Source organism: Leptosomus discolor, chromosome 1, assembly GCF_034619465.1.
Source record: "Leptosomus discolor isolate bLepDis1 chromosome 1, bLepDis1.hap2, whole genome shotgun sequence".
Classification (NCBI taxonomy): domain Eukaryota; kingdom Metazoa; phylum Chordata; class Aves; order Leptosomiformes; family Leptosomidae; genus Leptosomus; species Leptosomus discolor.
The window spans coordinates 2,710,528-2,727,115 of NC_141391.1; the positions used below are offsets into that span (position 1 = coordinate 2,710,528).

Sequence of the window (16,588 nt, forward strand, 5' to 3'; positions counted from 1 at the left end):
GGGGAGCATCAGGGAGCACCGGGGGGGCGGGGATCACCAGGAGACACCGGGGGGGGGGGGGGGGGAGCATCGGGGGGGGGGGACGGGCAGCACCGAGGGGATGGGGACACCGGGGGGGACGGGCAGCACTGGGGGGCACGGGCAGCACTGGGGGGCACCGAGGGGAACGGGGCACACCGGGGGGGACTGGGGACCCCTCGACGGCCCGGGGGCCGGGACGGCTGCACCCCGCTTTGTCTGCAGCAGGGCACCCCCCCGCCCCAGCCCGGGGCAGGACACCCCCCATGAGGGCGGGGGGGGGGGGGGGGTGGTGGGCGTGAGCCCATGGGGACGTGGGTGAGGCCCCCCCCCCCCCCGAGGTGGGACGTGGGGCAGCCGGGTGGGCTCCGGGCCCGCAGGACCTCCGTGTCCCCCCTCTTTTCCCCATCCCGGGGGACCCCCGGGGGCTCGGAGAGCTCCAAAATCCCACTCCATCCCCCCCAAAAGGAGCAGGACCCAAACACCCCCCACCCATCCCACCTCCCCCAGCCTCACAGCACCCCCAGACCGAGCGGGGCAGGAGCGTTTATTCATATGGGGGGGGGGGGGGGGACACGAGACGGGACGGGGGGATACAGCGGCTGGAGCAGCTTTGGGGGTGTCCCATGTCGGGGGCACGGCGCAGCCTGGGCCCTCCCCCCCCCCCCCCCCCCCCTTTCCCCTTCCCCACTCCTGCCTGCAGCTCCCCCCTGCCCTCAGAGCAGGGCCAGGAGGGTGGGGGGCAGCAGGGCCAGCAGGACGGGGGGCAGGGGGCCCGGGGGGGGCCACGGCGGTGGCGTAATAACGCGCCACGGCGATGTTGGGGTTCCCCTGCGCGGGGTCGAACCACATCTGGATGCAGCGGCCGCTGCCGCGGTGGTGGGGGGTGTAGCGGTAGGAGTGGGACCAGATCTGCTCGCAGAGGTCGGCCGCCGTGGGGAAGACGTACTTGAACTTCTGGCACATGGACCCTCGGGGGCACTGGTTGATGCCTGGGGGGGTGGGGGGGGGCAGAGGTGAGGTTGGGGGGGTCTTTGGGATGGGGACGGAGGGTTCCCCTGCGCGTGGAGGGGGTTGTCGGGGCGCTGAGGGGGTCTCAGCTGCCTTTGCCGTGGTGGGTTTGGCCCACTTGGGTGCCACCTCAGACCCCGAGGAGAGGGGGGGGACGCAGCGAGATGGCCAGGGGAGGGGTGGGGGTGTGAGGGGTGAGGTGGGGGGGGGCTTTGGGATGGGGACGGAGGGTTCCCCTGCACATGGAGGGGGTTGTCGGGGCGCTGAGGGGGTCCCGCCGCCTTTGCCGTGGTGGGTTTGACCCACCTGGGTGCCACCTCAGACCCCAAGGAGGGGGGGGACACGCAGCGAGATGGCCAGGGGAGGGGTTGGGGTGTGAGGGGTGAGGTGGGGGGGGGCTTTGGGATGGGGACGGAGGGTTCCCCTGCACATGGAGGGGGTTGTCGGGGCGCTGAGGGGGTCTCGGCCACCGTGGGAAAGATGTGCTTGAACTTCTGGCACATGGACCCTCGGGGGCACTGGTTGATGCCTGGGGGGGTGGGAGCAAAGGTGAGGTGGGGGGGGGGGGTCTTTGGGATGGGGACGGAGGGTTCCCCTGCACATGGAGGGGGTTGTCGGGGCGCTGAGGGGGGTCTCAGCTGCCTTTGCCGTGGTGGGTTTGACCCACCTGGGTGCCACCTCAGACCCCAAGGAGGGGGGGGGACACGCAGCGAGATGGCCAAGGGAGGGGTGGGGGTGTGAGGGGTGAGGTGGGGGGGGGCTTTGGGATGGGGACGGAGGGTTCCCCTGTGCGTGGAGGGGGTTGTCGGGGCGCTGAGGGGGTCCCGCTCCCTTTGCTGTGGTGGGTTTGACCCACCTGGGTGCCACCTCAGACCCCGAGGAGAGGGGGGGGACGCAGCGAGATGGCCAGGGCGGGTGTGGGGGTGGGGGGGGGTGACTGGGGACCCAGCCACGATGGGGGGGGGGGGGGGGGGAGGCGTCACCCCACCACCCACCTGTGGTCCAGTTCCAGCCCTTGTGCCAGTTGACCTTGCAGGTGACGGCCTCCTGGCAGTCCTCCCACCACTGCTCGCAGTCCTCCCGGCACAGCGGCACGTGCAGGATCCGCTCCTTACGCCAGCTGGTATCCGTCTGGGGTGGGGGGGGAGACACCCCAGTTCAGCCCAGTTCACCCCAGTGACCTCCCTCGGGGCTCGGGGCGGAGGGGGGGGGGGGAATCTGCACCCCACCTGGTCGATCCAGGGCCCCAAGTTGGGGGAACACTCGTAGAGACACGTGTCCTGGATGAAATGCCGCTTGCACTTCTCCGGCATGGCCCCGCAGTGGTCCCAGTTGAAGTTGTACAGGTAGGACTGGTCCTGGTGGGCTTCCACGCTGGTGTTGGCGGTGCAGCAGGCGTTATCTTTCCAGAGGATGCACTGCACCGGGAGTGGGGGGGGGGGACGGGACGGGACGGGGGGACGGGGACGGGACACGGACGGGACGGACACACAGAACCGGGGCTCAGCCGGGACGTGCCGGTGCTTCCCTCGGCACGGGGCTGGGGAAAACACCGGCACCCACGGCGAGGTGGCACCAGGGGGATGGAGACCACGCCGGGGTCCAGCCCGGTGACCCCACAGCGGGTGACACCCCAGTGGGTGCTGGCGTGGGGGGGGGGTGGGGGGGGTGAGGACCCTACCTGCCCGTAGAGCTGCCCCTCGGGGCCGGGCTCCGATTTGTGGTGCTTGGCGTCCATGCAGACGTTGAGCAGCGAGTCCCGCGCCGCGGCGGCGACGGTGGCGACCCTCGGCGAGGCCAGGAGAGCCACCAGCACCCACCACGCAGCCGCCATGGCCCTGCCGGCCGCGACGGCGCGGTCAGGACGGCGGCGGCACCGAGGCCTCTCGGGCTGGAGCGTTGGCGCCCAGCCCCCGAGGGGACACGGTGCCAACGGGGACAAAGTCCCCCCCACGTGGGAGAGCGCGGTGGCACCGCCGGCACCGCCAGCCTTCGGCCGGGACCACCGGCGGGGTGTCGGGGCTCTTACCTGGGTGCCGCGGGGCGAGCGTGGCTTATCCCAAAGGTCGTGGCGGAGCACAACCCTTGCCCGTCGGTCACGGGACGTGTGTGTGTCGTCCCCCCCGCTGCCAGTACCGGACAGGACACCGCGCCCCACAGCCCCGGTATGTCCTGGATTGACCCCTACGCCCACCCAGGACCAAACCCCCCCCCCCCCCTCCCGCCCCTGGTCCCGTGTGGAGCCAGAATCCGTCCTCCCGGCGCCGGGTAGGGGCCAGCACCGGCCAAAATCCACTCGTGGGTGTTTTTCTTTCCCTCCCAGGGTGGGGGAGAGGCCGTGGAAGGGAGGGGACCCCCGCGCCGATGGCAGCACGGGGGAGGGGGGGGGGGCAGGATGCGACCCCCCCTCCCCCCCGACACGGCAGGGTTCCCTATGGATGCCCCGGGGGGGGGGGAGGGGGGATGCGACATCCCAACGGGTAAAAGATCCCCTCTGGGATGTCCCCCCCCAGAGGGGGGCACAGACCCTATAGGGGTCACAGGTACCCCGGGGGGGGGGGGGGGGCAAGTATGCCCCCATCAAGGTCATAGATACCCCGGGGGGGGCCAGGCACACCCCCATTCGGGTCATAGATACCCCAATAGATCACAGATGCCCCCGGGGGGTTCACAGGTGTCCCAGAGGGGCAGGTACCCCCTCCATGGGGGTGACAGGTACCCCCCGCATGGGGTCATAGATGCCCCAGGGGGGTAAGAAACCCGCCTGTGGGGGTCACAGGTACCCCGTGGGGGTCACACGCACCCCCGCATGGGGTCATAGATGCCCCAGGGGGGTAAGTACCCCCCCCATGGGGGTCACAGGTACCCATGCATGGGGTCATAGATGCCCCAGGGGGATAAGTACTCCCCAATGGGGGGCACTGGTACCCCCGGATGGGGTCATAGATACCCCGTGGGGGTCACCAGTACCCCTGTGGGGGTCACAGATGCCCCAGGGGGCAGGTACCCCAGCCCCCGGGGTTGCAGGTGCCCCTTGGGGGTCTCATACCCCCCCCTCCAGGTCACAGGTACCCCTTGGAGGGTCACAGATACCCCCGGATGGGGCCATAGATACTCCAGGGGGGGCAGATACCCCCCCATCGGGGCGACAGATACCCCGGGGGGGTCACAGATGCCCCAAGGGGGGGTCACAGATGCCCGGGGGGGGTCACAGATGCCCCAGGAGGGCAGATACCCCTTCCCCCGGGGTCGCAGGTGCCCCGTGGGGGTCTCATACCCCCCCCCCCCCCCCGGTCCCAGATGCCCCCGCCGGGGTGGGACGCGCTGGGGGCGGGCCCCGCCGGCTGTCAGTCAGACCCCGCCCCTCCGCGCTGACCCCGCCCCCTCCCCATCCCGCCCCCGCCCCCTCGCCCCTTATCGCTTTCGCTCTCACTTGTAGGCGTGGCCTCACCGCGGCGCTCCCAGCCCTCCGCGCATGCGCCTGGCGGGGCGGAGCGTTCCGAACTGCTTCCGGCGGGAGGGGGGGGAGGGTTGTACTTCCGGGTTAGCGGCCGGTAGCGGCCTGTCCCGCTTCCCGGTGCGGGGGCCCGCCCCCCTCATCCCCCCCCCCCCCCCCCCCCCCCAAAATGTCCACGCTGTTCCCTTCGCTGCTGCCCCGCGTCACCGAGTCCCTGTGGTTCAACCTCGATCGTCCGTGCGTGGACGAGACCGAGCTGCAGCAGCAGGAGCAGCAGCACCAGGCCTGGGTGGGCCCCGGCACCGGGGGGGGACGGGGGGGGGGAAACGGGGCCCCGGGTGGGTTCTTGGGGCCGCTCCTTCGTTTCTCGCTCTGCTGGGGGGGTTGGGGAAAGCGCCGGTGCTGAACGGGGGCGCCCTCAGCAGCCCCTAATTAATTAACTAATGAACCTTGCTCGGGGGGAGGCCGGGGGGTGGTTTCTCATCCCGGTGCCCCGGCCCTACAGCAGCCCCTAATTAATTAATTAATGAACCTTGCTCGGGGGGAGGCCGGGGGGTGGTTTCTCATCCCGGTGCCCCGGCCCTACAGCAGCCCTTAATTAATTAATTAATGAACCTTGCTCGGGGGGAGGCCGGGGGGTGGTTTCTCATCCCGGTGCCCCGGCCCTACAGCAGCCCTTAATTAATTAATTAATGAACCTTGCTCGGGGGGAGGCCGGGGGGTGGTTTCTCATCCCGGTGCCCCGGCCCTACAGCAGCCCCTAATTAATTAATTAATGAACCTTGCTCGGGGGGAGGCCGGGGGGTGGTTTCTCATCCCCGTGCCCCGGCCCTACAGCAGCCCCTGGGGGCGGAGGGGACAAAACCCGTCGGTTTGGTGGAGATTTTATTTCTGTTTTTTAAGCTTTAGTGGTTAAATCGTAGTTAAATAAAATAATTTCAATCAATAATTAAAGCCCCGGCCCCCTGGGGGAGGTTCTGAGTCCCTCCGGGTGGGAAGTGCTGGAGTATTTTTAATTGAGCTTTAATTCTCTGCGGCGGTTGCGCTCGTCTGGCTGAACAGACACCGGGGTTTTTTTTTTAATAAAAAAAAAACCCGACCAACCGTCGTGTTTGAGCTCTGCGCGCCCTCCTCGGGCCGCACACGGGGGTGACCCCCCCCCCAGCCCCGGCGTTGCTGCGACCACCCTGCTTCGCTGCAGCGAGCGCAGGCAGCTGCCCGCAGCCGCCCTTCCCTGCCTGCCCCTTGCCTGGGGGTCGCCAGGGGCCGGGGGGGTCGCCAGGGGCCGGGGGGGTCGCCAGGGGCCGGGGGGGTCGCCAGGGACCGGGGGGTCGCCAGGGGCCGGGGGGACACCAGGGGCCGGGGGGACACCAGGGGCAGCACGACTCCTCCAGCAGCCGGGCGGGAAGGGCTGGTTTCCCGGTGGGGAGCCCACACCGGGGTGTCAGGGTGCTGTTGGGGTGCTCACCCCCCCTTTCCTTGTCCCCCTCTTTTCCCCTCCCCAGCTCCAGAGCATCGCCGAGAAGGACAACAACCTGGTGCCCATCGGGAAGCCGGCGTCCGAGGTGGGTTCAGGGGGGGAAAGTGGGGGGTCTCCCACCCCCCCGGGGGGTGGGAAGGGGGGGGTGGCTGGGTGCTGGAGCTCTGGGACCCGCAGCATTACGACGAGGAGGAGGAGGAGGACGACGAGGACGATGAAGACAGCGAAGAGGACTCGGAGGACGACGAGGACATGCAGGATATGGACGAGATGAACGATTATAACGAGTCGCCCGACGACGGGGAGATCAACGAGGTAAAGAACAGAGCTGGGGGGGTGCCCCTACCGGGACCCCAAAGCAGGGGGGGGGGTACACCCATATGCGGGGGCGGGGGGTGGGTCTCAAATCTTTCCCCCCCTTCCCAGGTGGACATGGAAGGGGCAGAGCAGGATCAGGACCAGTGGATGATCTGATTCTGCCGTGGCCCCGGTTTGGTGAAGCTCCTCCTGCCGGGGGGGGGGGAGGGGCTGCAGTGGGGAGGGGGGATGTGTGTGTGTGTGAAGCTGCCCTGGGTGCGGCCACTTCTTTGCTAATAAATCCGTTTTTCACCAAAACCGGCCCCAAATCTGGTGGTGGGGATGCACCAGGGTGGGGCCCCGGGGCGGTGGGGGGGTGGGGGAAGCTGCTGGGGATGGCGGGAGCCATTTGGTAAGCGAGGGGCCCCCCTCTTTTCCCACCCCCCCGTCCCCGCACCCCGGCTCAGCCGTGGCCGCCGTAGCGGAGCTCGGCGAGGCCGTCGGGGATGGCGGGGCAGTACTCGAGGGGGGCGCGGTGCAGCCGGCAGCGGTACCGGCCGCAGGTTTTGGCGTACTGCAGGAAGTGGGGGGCGCCGGGGAAGAGGACGTTGTCGGCCAGGACGGTGGCCCCCTCGGCCAGTAGCCCGTGGCTCTCCAGGAGCCGCAGGTCCCGCAGGTAGCGCCGCTTTCGGTGGTCCATGAAGACGAAGTCGGCCTTCGGCAGCCCGTGCTGCTCCCGCAGCCGGGGGATCACCTCCTCCGTGGGGCCCACGATCAGCTCCACCTACACCAGGACCCCCCCCTCAGCCCCTGGGTTGGGGTCCCGGGGCGGGCCCACCCGGTGCTGAGGCGATGGGAAGGACCCCCCTGGCCCCTGGGCTGGGGTCCTGGGGGGCCCACGATGGGAAGGACCCCCCTGGCCCCTGAGCTGGGGTCCTGGGGGGGCCTACCTGGTGCTGAGGTGATGGGAAAAGTCTTGGGGGGGCCCACCTGGTGCTGAGGTGATGGGAAGGACCCCCCCGGCCCCTGGGCTGGGGTCCCAGGGGGGCCCACCCGCCGCCCAGGTGATGGGAAGGGTCCTGGGGGAGCCCACCCAGTGCTGAGGTGATGGGAAGGGTCCCAGGGGGGCCCACCTGGTCCTGAGGTGATGGGAAGGACCCCCCCAGCCCCTGGGCTGAGGTCCCGGGGGGCCCACGATGGGAAGGACCCCCCTGGCCCCTGAGCTGGGGTCCTGGGGGGCCCACCCGGTGCTGAGGCGATGGGAAAAGTCTTGGGGGGGCCCACCCGGGGCTGAAGTGATGGGAAGGAACCCCCCAGCCCATGGGCTGAGGTCCCAGGGGGGCCCACCCAGCGCCAAGGTGATGGGAAGGGTCCCGGGGGGCCCACCCGGTGCTGAGGCGAAGGGAAGGACCCCCCCAGCCCCTGGGCTGAGGTCCCGGGGGGCCCACGATGGGAAGGACCCCCCTGGCCCCGGGGCTGGGGTCCCGGGGGGGCCCACCCTGTGCTGAGGTGATGGGAAGGACCCCCCCCCCGGCCCCTGGGTTGGGGTCCTGAGGGGGCCCACCCGGTGCTGAGCCGATGGGAAGGGTCCTGGGGGGGCCCACCCGCCGCCCCGGTGATGGGAAGGAACCCCCCAGCCCATGGGCTGAGGTCCCAGGGGGGCCCACCCGGCGCCGAGGTGATGGGAAGGGTCCCGGGGGGGCCCACCCGCCACCCCGGTGATGGGAAGGAACCCCCCCCAGCCCCTCTCCTCCGCCAGCAGCCGGGGGGAAGAGGTGGGTTGTCCGTCCGTCCCCCGCCCCCATCCCGGTGCTCACCGTCTGCTCGTCGAAGCCGGCCAGGCGGATGACCTTCTCGGCCACGGCGGCGTGCCGGGGGTCCGGCTCCACGGTGTAGAGGTGGGCGCCGGGGGGCAGCCCCGCGGCCAGCAGCACCGTGCCGTACCCGCAGTAGGTGCCCAGCTCCAGCACCCGCCGCGGCGCCCGCTCCGCCAGCAGCCGCTCCACGATCCTCCCTGCCGGCGGGCAGACCCCGACACCCCCCCCCCTGACGCCTCAGGCCTCCCGGTTTCGCCAACCGGTGCCCGCCGGTTCCCCCCTCCCAGCACCGAGAGGGGCGCGGGGTACGGCACGGCGGGAGGGAGGGAGGCGAAGGGCCGCGCCAAAGCTTCCCGTGTCCCCGGCCGTGCTGGGGGTGCTGGGGCAGTGCCACGGCGGTGCCGTGGCGGTGCCAGCAATGCCATGGGCTGTGTCGGCGGTGCCAACAATGCCGTGGCCCCAGCAGTGGTGCCATGGTCGTAGTGACGGTGCCATGGCCATAGCGATGGTGCCATGGCCATAGTGACGGTGCCACGGCCATAGCGATGGCGCCACAGCCATGCAGGGGGGCCGTGGCTTTGCCAACGGTGCCGTGGCGGTGCCAGCAATGCCGTGGGCTGTGTCGGCGGTGCCAACAATGCCGTGGCCCCAGCAGTGGTGCCATGGTCGTAGTGACGGTGCCATGGCCATAGCGATGGTGCCATGGCCATAGTGACGGTGCCACGGCCATAGCGACGGCGCCATGGCCATGCAGGGGGGGCGTGGCCGTGCCAACAGTGCCGTGGCGGTGCCAGCAATGCCGTGGCCTGTGTCGGTGGTGCCAACAGCACTGTGGCCCCCAGCAGTGGTGTCACGGCCGTGTCGACGGTGCCATGGCCATAGTGACCGTGCCATGGCCATAGCGATGGCGCCACAGCCATGCAGGGGGGGCCGTGGCCGTGCCAACGGTGCCGTGGCGGTGCCAGCAATGCCGTGGCTTGTGTCGGTGGTGCCAACAGCGCTGTGGCCCCACCAGTGGTGTCACGGCCGTGTCGATGGTGCCATGGCCATAGTGACCGTGCCATGGCCATAGCGATGGCGCCACAGCCATGCAGGGGGGCCGTGGCCGCGCCAACGGTGCCGTGGCGGTGCCAGCAATGCCGTGGCTTGTGTCGGTGGTGCCAACAGCGCTGTGGCCCCACCAGTGGTGTCACGGCCGTGTCGACGGTGCCATGGCCATAGTGACCGTGCCATGGCCATAGCGATGGCGCCACAGCCATGCAGGGGGGGCTGTGGCCGCGCCAACGGTGCCGTGGCGGTGCCAGCAATGCCGTGGCCTGTGTCGGCGGTGCCAACAATGCCGTGGCCCCACCAACGGCGTCACGGCCATTTCGCTGGTGCCATGGCCGTAGTGACGGCGCCACAGCCAGGCAGGTGGGGCCGGGGCCGTGCCAACGGTGCCACGGCGGTGCCAGCAATGCCGTGGCCTGTTATCGGCGGTGCCAAGAAGGCCGTGGCACCACCGAAGGTGTCACGGCTGGGTCAACGGTGCTGTGGCCGTAGTGACCACGCCACGGCCGTAGTGACGGCGCCACAGCCAGGCAGGCGGGGCCGGGGCCGTGCCGACGGTGCCGTCGGCGCCGTGGCCGTGCCGAACGCGGTGTGGGCGGGTGGGGGGGGGGGGGTCAAGCTCACCTTTGAGGGGCCCCACGCAGCTGAGGTGCTCGCGGCGGTGGCACCAGCGGTCGAAGGTCTGCAGGACGTGGCGGGGGTCGCCGGGGATGGCGTGGGCCAGCACGTACTGGAAGGCCCGTTGCTCGCGGGGGACGCCGGTGAGGCGGTCGCGCAGCCACGGCACCAGCACGGCCCGGTAGAGCAGCACCAAGTAGTGCCGGTACCGGATGAGGAGGGTGAGGAGGAAGGGGAGGAAGGCCAGGGCGATGGCCGGCGACACCATGGCGGGGATGGGGGTCCCCAGCTGCGGGGATGGGGGTCCCCAGCCGCAGCGAGGGGAGGGGGGGGGGCACCTACCTGGGGCCCTGCTGCAGGCAGGGAGCAGGCGGGAGCAGGCAGGGAGCAGGCAGGGAGCAGGCAGGAGCTGGCAGGGAGCTGGCAGGGAGCAGGCAGGGAGCTGGCAAGGAGCAGGCAGGGAGCAGGCAGGGAGCTGGCAGGGAGCAGGCAGGAGCAGGCAGGAGCGGGCAGGGAGCAGGCAGGAGCGGGCAGGGAGCAGGCAGGAGCGGGCAGGGAGCAGGCAGGAGCAGGTAGGAGCAGGCGGGAGCAGGCAGGGAGCAGGTGGGAGCAGGCAGGAGCGGGCAGGGAGCAGGCAGGGAGCAGGCAGGAGCAGGTAGGAGCAGGTAGGAGCAGGCGGGAGCAGGCAGGAGCAGGCAGGAGCAGGCAGAGCCCCCGCTGCCCGCTCAATTATTGATGGGGCGGCACTGGAGCCGCAGCCAGCACCAGCTCCGGTTACTGGGCTGAGCGGGGCTGGGGGGTGGGGACGGGGCTGGGCAGGGGTTGGGGGGGGTCCTGGGGCTGCTGGAGGGGTCCTGGGGCTGGGGGCACGATACTGGAGCTGGAGTCCTGTTACTGGGGCTGGGGGCATGATACTGGAGCTGGGGTCCTGATGCTGGGGCTGGGGTCCTGTCACCGGGGCTGGGGTCCTCATATGGGGCTAGGGTACTCATAGTGGTACTGGGGTCCTGTCACTGGGGTTGGGGTCCCAGTACAGGGGCTGGTGTCCCGATACTGGGGCTGGTGTCCCGATACTGGGGCTGGCGTCCCAATACTGGGGCTGGGGTCCCAATAACTGGACTGGTGTCCCACTACAGGGGCTGGGGTCCTCATACTGGGGCTGGGGTCCTGTCACTGGGATTGAGGTCCCGATACTGGGGCTGGGGTCCTCATATGGGGCTAGGGTACTCATAGTGGGATGGGGGTCCCAGTACAGGGTCTGGTGTCCCCTCACTGGGGCTGGAGGCCTGATACTGGGGCTGGCATCCTGTCACTGGGGCTGGGGTCCCAATACCTGGACTGGGGTCCTGTCACTGGGGCTGGGGGCCCGATACTGGGACTGGGGTCCTGATACTGGGACTAAGGTGCTGTCACTGGTGTTGGGGTCCTCATACAGGGGCTGGCATCCTGATGCTGGGGATGGGGTCCCATTACAGGGGCTGGGGTCCAGATACTGGGACTGGGCTTCTGATACTGGGGCTGGGGTCCCACTGCAGGGCCTGGGGTCCCATCACTGGGGCTGGGGTCCTCATATGGGGCTAGTACTCACAGTGGGACTGGGGTCCCAGTACAGGGGCTGGTGCCCCCTCACTGGGGCTGGGGGCCTGTTACTGGGGCTGGGGGGTCCCTGCAGCCCCTCCCCAGCCCCCGCTGTGCCCCAGTTCCCCCCCCCCCCGCCCGTATCCGTGTCCCCCCCCCCAGCCACCCGCCATTCGGCCGGGCCGGGGGAGCCCCCACCCCCCCCAGCGGGTCGCTGGTCTGGCACGGCCCGGTCAGCGCTGGTACTGGGGGCACTGGGAGGTATCGGGAACACTCGGGGCACTGGGAGGTACTGGGAACACGGGGCACTGGAGACACTGGGAGGTACTGGAGACACTGGGAGGTACTGGGAGGTACAGGGGACATGGGGCACTGGAGACACTGGGAGGCACTGGGAGGTACTGGGGACACTGGGAGCACTGGGGACGCTGGGAGGTACTAGGAGCATGGGGAGGCACTGAGGGCACTGGGAGGTACTGGGGACACGGGGCACTGGGGACACTGGGAGGTACTGGGAGCACGGGGAGGCACTGGGGGCACTGGGAGGTACTGGGGATACTGGGAGCACTGGGAGCACTGAGGGCACTGGGAGGTACTAGGAGCATGGGGAGGCACTGGGAGGTACCAGGGACACGGGGCACTGGGGACACTGGGAGGTACTGGGAGCACGGGGAGGCACTGGGGCCACTGGGAGCACTGGGGGCACTGGGGACACTGGGAGGTACTGGGGACATGGGGCACTGGGGATACTGGGAGCACTGGGAGGCACTGGGTGGTACGGGGGACACTGGGAGCACTGGGGGCACTGGGAGGTACTGGGGACACGGGGTACTGGGGATACTGGGAGGTACTGGGGATACTGGGAGCACTGGGGGCACTGGGAGGTACTGGGGACACGGGGTACTGGGGATACTGGGAGGTACTGGGAGGTACTGGGGATACTGGGAGCACTGGGAGGCACTGGGGGCTCGCGGACACGGACACGCGCGCAGCCGCACCAGCGCCACGGACACGCGTGAGGGCGCGCGCCACGCGCGCGCGGGACCGCCCAGGCACGTGGGAGTCGCCCCCCGTCCGCGTGACGCAGCCCCCGCGCGAGCCCTGCGCGATCCCGCCGCCCACGTGACTGAGGCCGCGCGCGCGCGCGTCCCTCCCTCCTCCCTCCCCCCCCCCCCCCCCGCCCCCGCCCCCGCCCCAGGCGGAGCCGCTCACCCTCCCCGCCCCTAACCCCGCCTCTCCGCGCGCTGATTGGCTGCCCTTCACGTGACGTCGGCGCCTTTAGGCGGGGCGGGGAGGTAGCGAGGGCCTTCGCTGCCCATTGGCTCTTTCCCGCCCACGTGACGGGATGGAGGGTCACGGGGCAGGCCAGGGCAGAGGCGCGGCTCCGCCCCCGCCGCGCTCACGTGACCGGGGCGGTGGGGCCCCTCCCGGACACCGTCAGGGCTCCGCGCCCGGCCGGGCCCTGCTGCGCCTCGCCATGGGCTGCTGCTACAGCAGCGAGGCCGAGGCCTCCGACCAGGTGGGCCCGGGGCCGGGGTGAGGGGGGAGGAGGTGAGACCGGCCCCTGCGGGGCGGCGGCGGCGGCGGCCCGTCCGCGGCCCCGCCATGGCGGGAGGGACGCGCACCGGTGGGGAGCAGCGGTCTGCCCGTTATCCCGCCCCGGGACAGGCCTCCCTGCCCCGTACCGGGCCCTCCGGCTTGCTGTCGGCGCGGAGGGGTCTTCCCCCCGCCGGGGTGGGCTGGCTGGGGGTGGGGGGGTGTGTGTCCGAGGTGTGGGTCTCCGTACCGGGCAGGAGGGCCCAGGGAGCTCGGCCCGTTCCCGGGGAGCTCGGCCCTTTCCCGGGAGCAGGCGCTGGCCTCGGGAATCCCGTCAGCACCGTGTGACAGCCGCGGTGCCTCCGCCGCCCGGCTCGGTGGCCTCGGGGCCTGGCCCTGCTGCTCCGTCCTGTCGTTGTGTGTGTGTGTCCCCCCCGCCCTGTTGTGGTTTTTTGGGGGGGGGGGGGGGGTTGTCTGGTCCTGCTGCTTCCCGCCCCCCGCACACCCCCTCCCGGTGTCAGCCCCGAACGGCCGCGGGATGGCAGGAGCGGTGCCAGGTTTTCCTGCCTGGGAACGGGTGGGAGCGTCTCCGCTGCCACCGAGCAGCCCCGGGGTGGGGTGGCGGGGGGGAGCCGGTGCCAACCCGGCGGTTGTCACCTGTCCCTCGCGGTGGAGCCGGGGCTGATCATTTTTTTTTTTTTCCCCCCCCCCGCCTCAGGAAGAAGAGACGAAGCGGCTGCTGGAGCCGGCGGCCAGCCCTCCCAACAAGGTGCTGAACGGCGCGGAGCAGAGCTACCACAGCCTCCCCTCGGCGCGCACCGACGAGCAGGCCATGCTCTCCTCCATCCTCGCCAAAACGGCCATGTAAGCCCCCTGCCGGCACCGCCGCGGGGACAACGGTGCCACAACCGGGGGGGGACACACACACACAGAGCGTGGCGGCCTCGCCCGGGCACTGCCAGGCTGGAGGTGCCGGTAGGGAGCTGCGGCAGAGCCCCCCCCGTGTTTGCCCAGCAGGGGGGGCTGGCTGTGGGGACAGCCCCCTCCCTCTAATTGGGGTCCCACGGGGACGCAGAGGTGACACCCCGGGTGTGACGTGACCCCTTGGCTGGGAATAAGGGCAGGGGAGCACCACCCCCCACCCCCCCCCGGATTCAAATTGGGGGTGAGCTGTGGCAGAGCCCCCTGTCTTCCTTCAGTAGGGGTGGGCTGGCTGTGGGGACAGCCCCCTCCCTCTAATTGGGGTCCCACGGGGACACAGAGGTGACGCCCCGGGTGTGACATGACCCCTTGGCTGGGAATAAGGGCAGGGGAGCCCCCCGCCCCGGATCCAAATCGGGGGGGAGCTGCGGCAGAGCCCCCCCTGTCTTCCTCCAGCAGGGGGGGGCTGGCTGTGGGGACAGCCCCCTCCCTCTAATTGGGGTCCCACAGGGATGCAGAGGTGACACCCTAGGTGTGATGTGACCCCTTGGCTGGGAATAAGGGCAAGGGAGCCCCCCGGATCTGCAGCAGGGGTGGGCTGGCTGTGGGGACAGCCCCCTCCCTCTAATTGGGGTCCCACGGGGACACAGAGGTGACGCCCCGGGTGGTGACATGACCCCTTGGCTGGGAATAAGGGCAGGGGAGCCCCCCCTGGATCCAAATCGGGGGGGAGCTGTGGCAGAGCCCCCCCGTCTTCCTCCAACAGGGGGGGGCTGGCTGTGGGGACAGCCCCCTCCCTCTAATTGGGGTCCCACAGGGCTGCAGAGGTGACACCCTAGGTGTGATGTGACCCCTTGGCTGGGAATAAGGGCAAGGGAGCCCCCCCGGATCTGCAGCAGGGGTGGGCTGGCTGTGGGGACAGCCCCCTCCCTCTAATTGGGGTCCCACGGGGCTGCAGAGGTGACACCCCGGGTGTGACGTGACCCCTTGACTGGGATTAGCGGCAGGGAAGACCCCCCTGGATCCAAATTGGGGTGTCTGGGGGATGCAAAGAGGGGGAGTGGGGGCCACTCTGCTTGGTGGGGGGACACGTGGCCGGGCTTTGACACCGACCTGGGCAAGTGTCCAGCTCCTCTCCGAGCCCAGAGCCCGGTACCGGGGCTTTTGGGACATCTGCCGCATCCATGCTCCGGGTTCGACCCCGTCGCTGTCCTAAGCTTTTCATTTTGGGGTGCTGGAGGGTACCGGAGGGTGCTGGGTGAGGGACCCCCCTTGCCTCGTGTCCCCACAGCAACATCATCGACGTGTCGGCGGCGGATTCCCAGGGCATGGAGCAGCACGAGTACATGGACAGAGCCCGGCAGTACAGGTGGGGACCTCACAGCCTGCCCCCCCCCCCCCCCCCCCCCCAAAAAACCCCTATCCCCGGATTTTTGGCCTGGGGACGAGCCTCCCATCCCCCCCCTCCCCGGTGCCAGCCCCGCTGTCCCCTCCCCAGCACCCGCCTGGCCATGCTGAGCACCAACCTGACGCACTGGAAGAAGCTCCCGCTGCTGCCCTCGCTCACCCACCAGCCCCACCAAGTGCTCGCCAGCGACCCCGTCCCCTTCGCAGACCTGCAGCAGGTGAGGGGGGGGGGGGTTCGGGGTACGGGGGGGGGGGGGTTTGGGGGGGGGGGGGCTCAGCGAGCCTTTCCTCGCACGGCACAGGCCCAGGGTGGTGGTGGTGGGGGGGGGGGGTGGGTTTGGGGGGGGGGGGGGGGCTCACTCAGCGAGCTCTTCCTCAGACTGCACAGGCCTGGGGTGAGGGAGGGGGGTGGGTTTGGGGGGGGGGGGGGGGGGGCTCAGCGAGCCCTTCCTCAGACTTCACAGGCCCGGGGGGGGGGGGGGGGGGGGGGTTCGGGGGGTTGGGTTGGGGGTGCTTAGTGACCCCTTCCTCGCACTGCACAGGCCCAGGGTGGGGGGGGGTGGGGTGGGTTTGGGGGTGCTCAGCGACCCCTTCCTTGCTCTGCACAGGCCCAGGGTGGGAGGGGGGGTGGGTGTGGGGGGGTAGTTTTGGGGGTGCTCAGTGACCCTCGCACTGCACAGGCCTGGGGTGGGGGGTGAGTTGGGGGGGTGGGGGGTTGGGTTGGGGGTGCTCAGCAACCCCTTCCTCAGACTGCACAGGCCCAGGGGTTGGGGGGGGTGAGGTTGGAGGGGGGGGTGAGGTTGGAGGGGGGGTGAGGTTGGAGGGCGGGGGGGTGAGGTTGGAGGGGGGGGCTCAGCGACCCCCTTCCTCACCCTGCACAGTCCCAGGGTTTGTTCCCATTTCCCCCCCCAGCTGCTCCCCGCGGGGAGGGGTGGGGTGTGTTTTTTGGGGTGACCCCCCCGTTTTCCGGACCCCCCCCCTCCTCCATCCCTTGCTCCCCGCAGGTGTCCCGGGTAGCGGCTTACGCCTTCAGCGCCCTCTCCCAGATCCGAGTCGACGCCAAAGAAGAACTGGTTGTACAGTTTGGCATCCCCTGAGCCTTGCCCCGCAGCACCGCAGCTTCACCGGGTCGGGGTTGCTTTATTTTGGGGGGGTTTTCTTCATTTTGGGGTTGGTTTTTTCCCCCCCCCTCCTCCTTTTTTTTTTTTCTTTTCGTGTCTATTTTCCCCTCCTTCCCCCCGGCACCACAACACACCTTGGACAGACGCCCTCTTTCCTCCTCGTTGCCCCTCACCGGCACGTTGAACCCCACCGGTGCTGCTCGGAGGCTTTCTGCTCGTCATTTTGGGGGGAGGGGGTGTGTGTGTGTGGGGGGGGGCTGCGTTTTGCCGGACGCCG

General features: G+C 70.1%; 4 protein-coding genes across 8 annotated transcripts; 2 read left to right on the plus strand and 2 right to left on the minus strand.

Moving 5' to 3' along the window:
- Positions 1-734: 734 nt before the first annotated feature.
- On the minus strand, positions 735-2,863 carry LOC147416158 (folate receptor gamma-like). Its single transcript, XM_086481545.1, is given in 5 exon segments — positions 735-782; positions 784-1,010; positions 2,025-2,160; positions 2,259-2,447; positions 2,711-2,863. Coding segments are annotated over 5 exon segments (753 nt in total).
- A 1,792-nt stretch (positions 2,864-4,655) lies between these two features.
- On the plus strand, positions 4,656-6,462 carry ANAPC15 (anaphase promoting complex subunit 15). Of its 5 annotated transcripts, none has more exons than XM_086481623.1 (4): positions 4,656-4,817; positions 5,992-6,051; positions 6,144-6,281; positions 6,393-6,462. In XM_086481623.1, exons 1-4 carry the CDS (start codon positions 4,656-4,658, stop codon positions 6,438-6,440), a joined length of 408 nt encoding a protein of 135 aa, XP_086337749.1. In that variant the 3' UTR covers positions 6,441-6,462. The 5 variants fall into 5 exon arrangements, with proteins under 5 accessions (XP_086337749.1, XP_086337751.1, XP_086337753.1 ...); XM_086481625.1 differs by having other exon boundaries at positions 4,656-4,775; positions 6,129-6,281; XM_086481627.1 differs by having other exon boundaries at positions 4,656-4,775; positions 6,144-6,285; positions 6,380-6,462.
- A 264-nt stretch (positions 6,463-6,726) lies between these two features.
- Positions 6,727-10,016, minus strand: TOMT (transmembrane O-methyltransferase). The gene is made up of 3 exons (XM_086481628.1): positions 9,755-10,016; positions 8,081-8,277; positions 6,727-7,047 (listed from the first exon to the last, which is right to left on the minus strand). Exons 1-3 carry the CDS (start codon positions 10,014-10,016, stop codon positions 6,727-6,729), a joined length of 780 nt encoding a protein of 259 aa, XP_086337754.1.
- Positions 10,017-12,762: 2,746 nt separating this feature from the next.
- Positions 12,763-16,372, plus strand: LAMTOR1 (late endosomal/lysosomal adaptor, MAPK and MTOR activator 1). Its single transcript, XM_086481629.1, has 5 exons — positions 12,763-12,845; positions 13,581-13,726; positions 15,075-15,152; positions 15,282-15,408; positions 16,195-16,372. The coding sequence occupies exons 1-5, from the start codon at positions 12,804-12,806 to the stop codon at positions 16,285-16,287; spliced, it is 486 nt and encodes a 161-aa protein (XP_086337755.1). The 5' UTR covers positions 12,763-12,803; the 3' UTR covers positions 16,288-16,372.
- The last annotated feature ends 216 nt before the right edge of the window (positions 16,373-16,588 follow it).

Bases quoted from the DNA above. Each gene is read 5' to 3' on its own strand.
- ANAPC15 (XM_086481623.1), top strand. From the start codon at position 4,656: ATGTCCACGCTGTTCCCTTCGCTGCTGCCCCGCGTCACCGAGTCCCTG. The intron at 4,818-5,991 runs GCCCCGGGTGGG...TCCCCTCCCCAG, and splicing joins GACGGGGGGGGGGAAACGGG to CTCCAGAGCATCGCCGAGAA. The intron at 6,052-6,143 runs GTGGGTTCAGGG...TGGGACCCGCAG, and splicing joins TCGGGAAGCCGGCGTCCGAG to CATTACGACGAGGAGGAGGA.
- TOMT (XM_086481628.1), bottom strand. From the start codon at position 10,016: ATGGTGTCGCCGGCCATCGCCCTGGCCTTCCTCCCCTTCCTCCTCACC. The intron at 8,278-9,754 runs GTGAGCTTGACC...GCCCGCCGGCAG, and splicing joins CTGCGTGGGGCCCCTCAAAG to GGAGGATCGTGGAGCGGCTG. The intron at 7,048-8,080 runs GTGAGCACCGGG...GTCCTGGTGTAG, and splicing joins CCGGCTTCGACGAGCAGACG to GTGGAGCTGATCGTGGGCCC.
- LAMTOR1 (XM_086481629.1), top strand. From the start codon at position 12,804: ATGGGCTGCTGCTACAGCAGCGAGGCCGAGGCCTCCGACCAG. The intron at 13,727-15,074 runs GTAAGCCCCCTG...GTGTCCCCACAG, and splicing joins ATCCTCGCCAAAACGGCCAT to CAACATCATCGACGTGTCGG. The intron at 15,153-15,281 runs GTGGGGACCTCA...TCCCCTCCCCAG, and splicing joins GACAGAGCCCGGCAGTACAG to CACCCGCCTGGCCATGCTGA.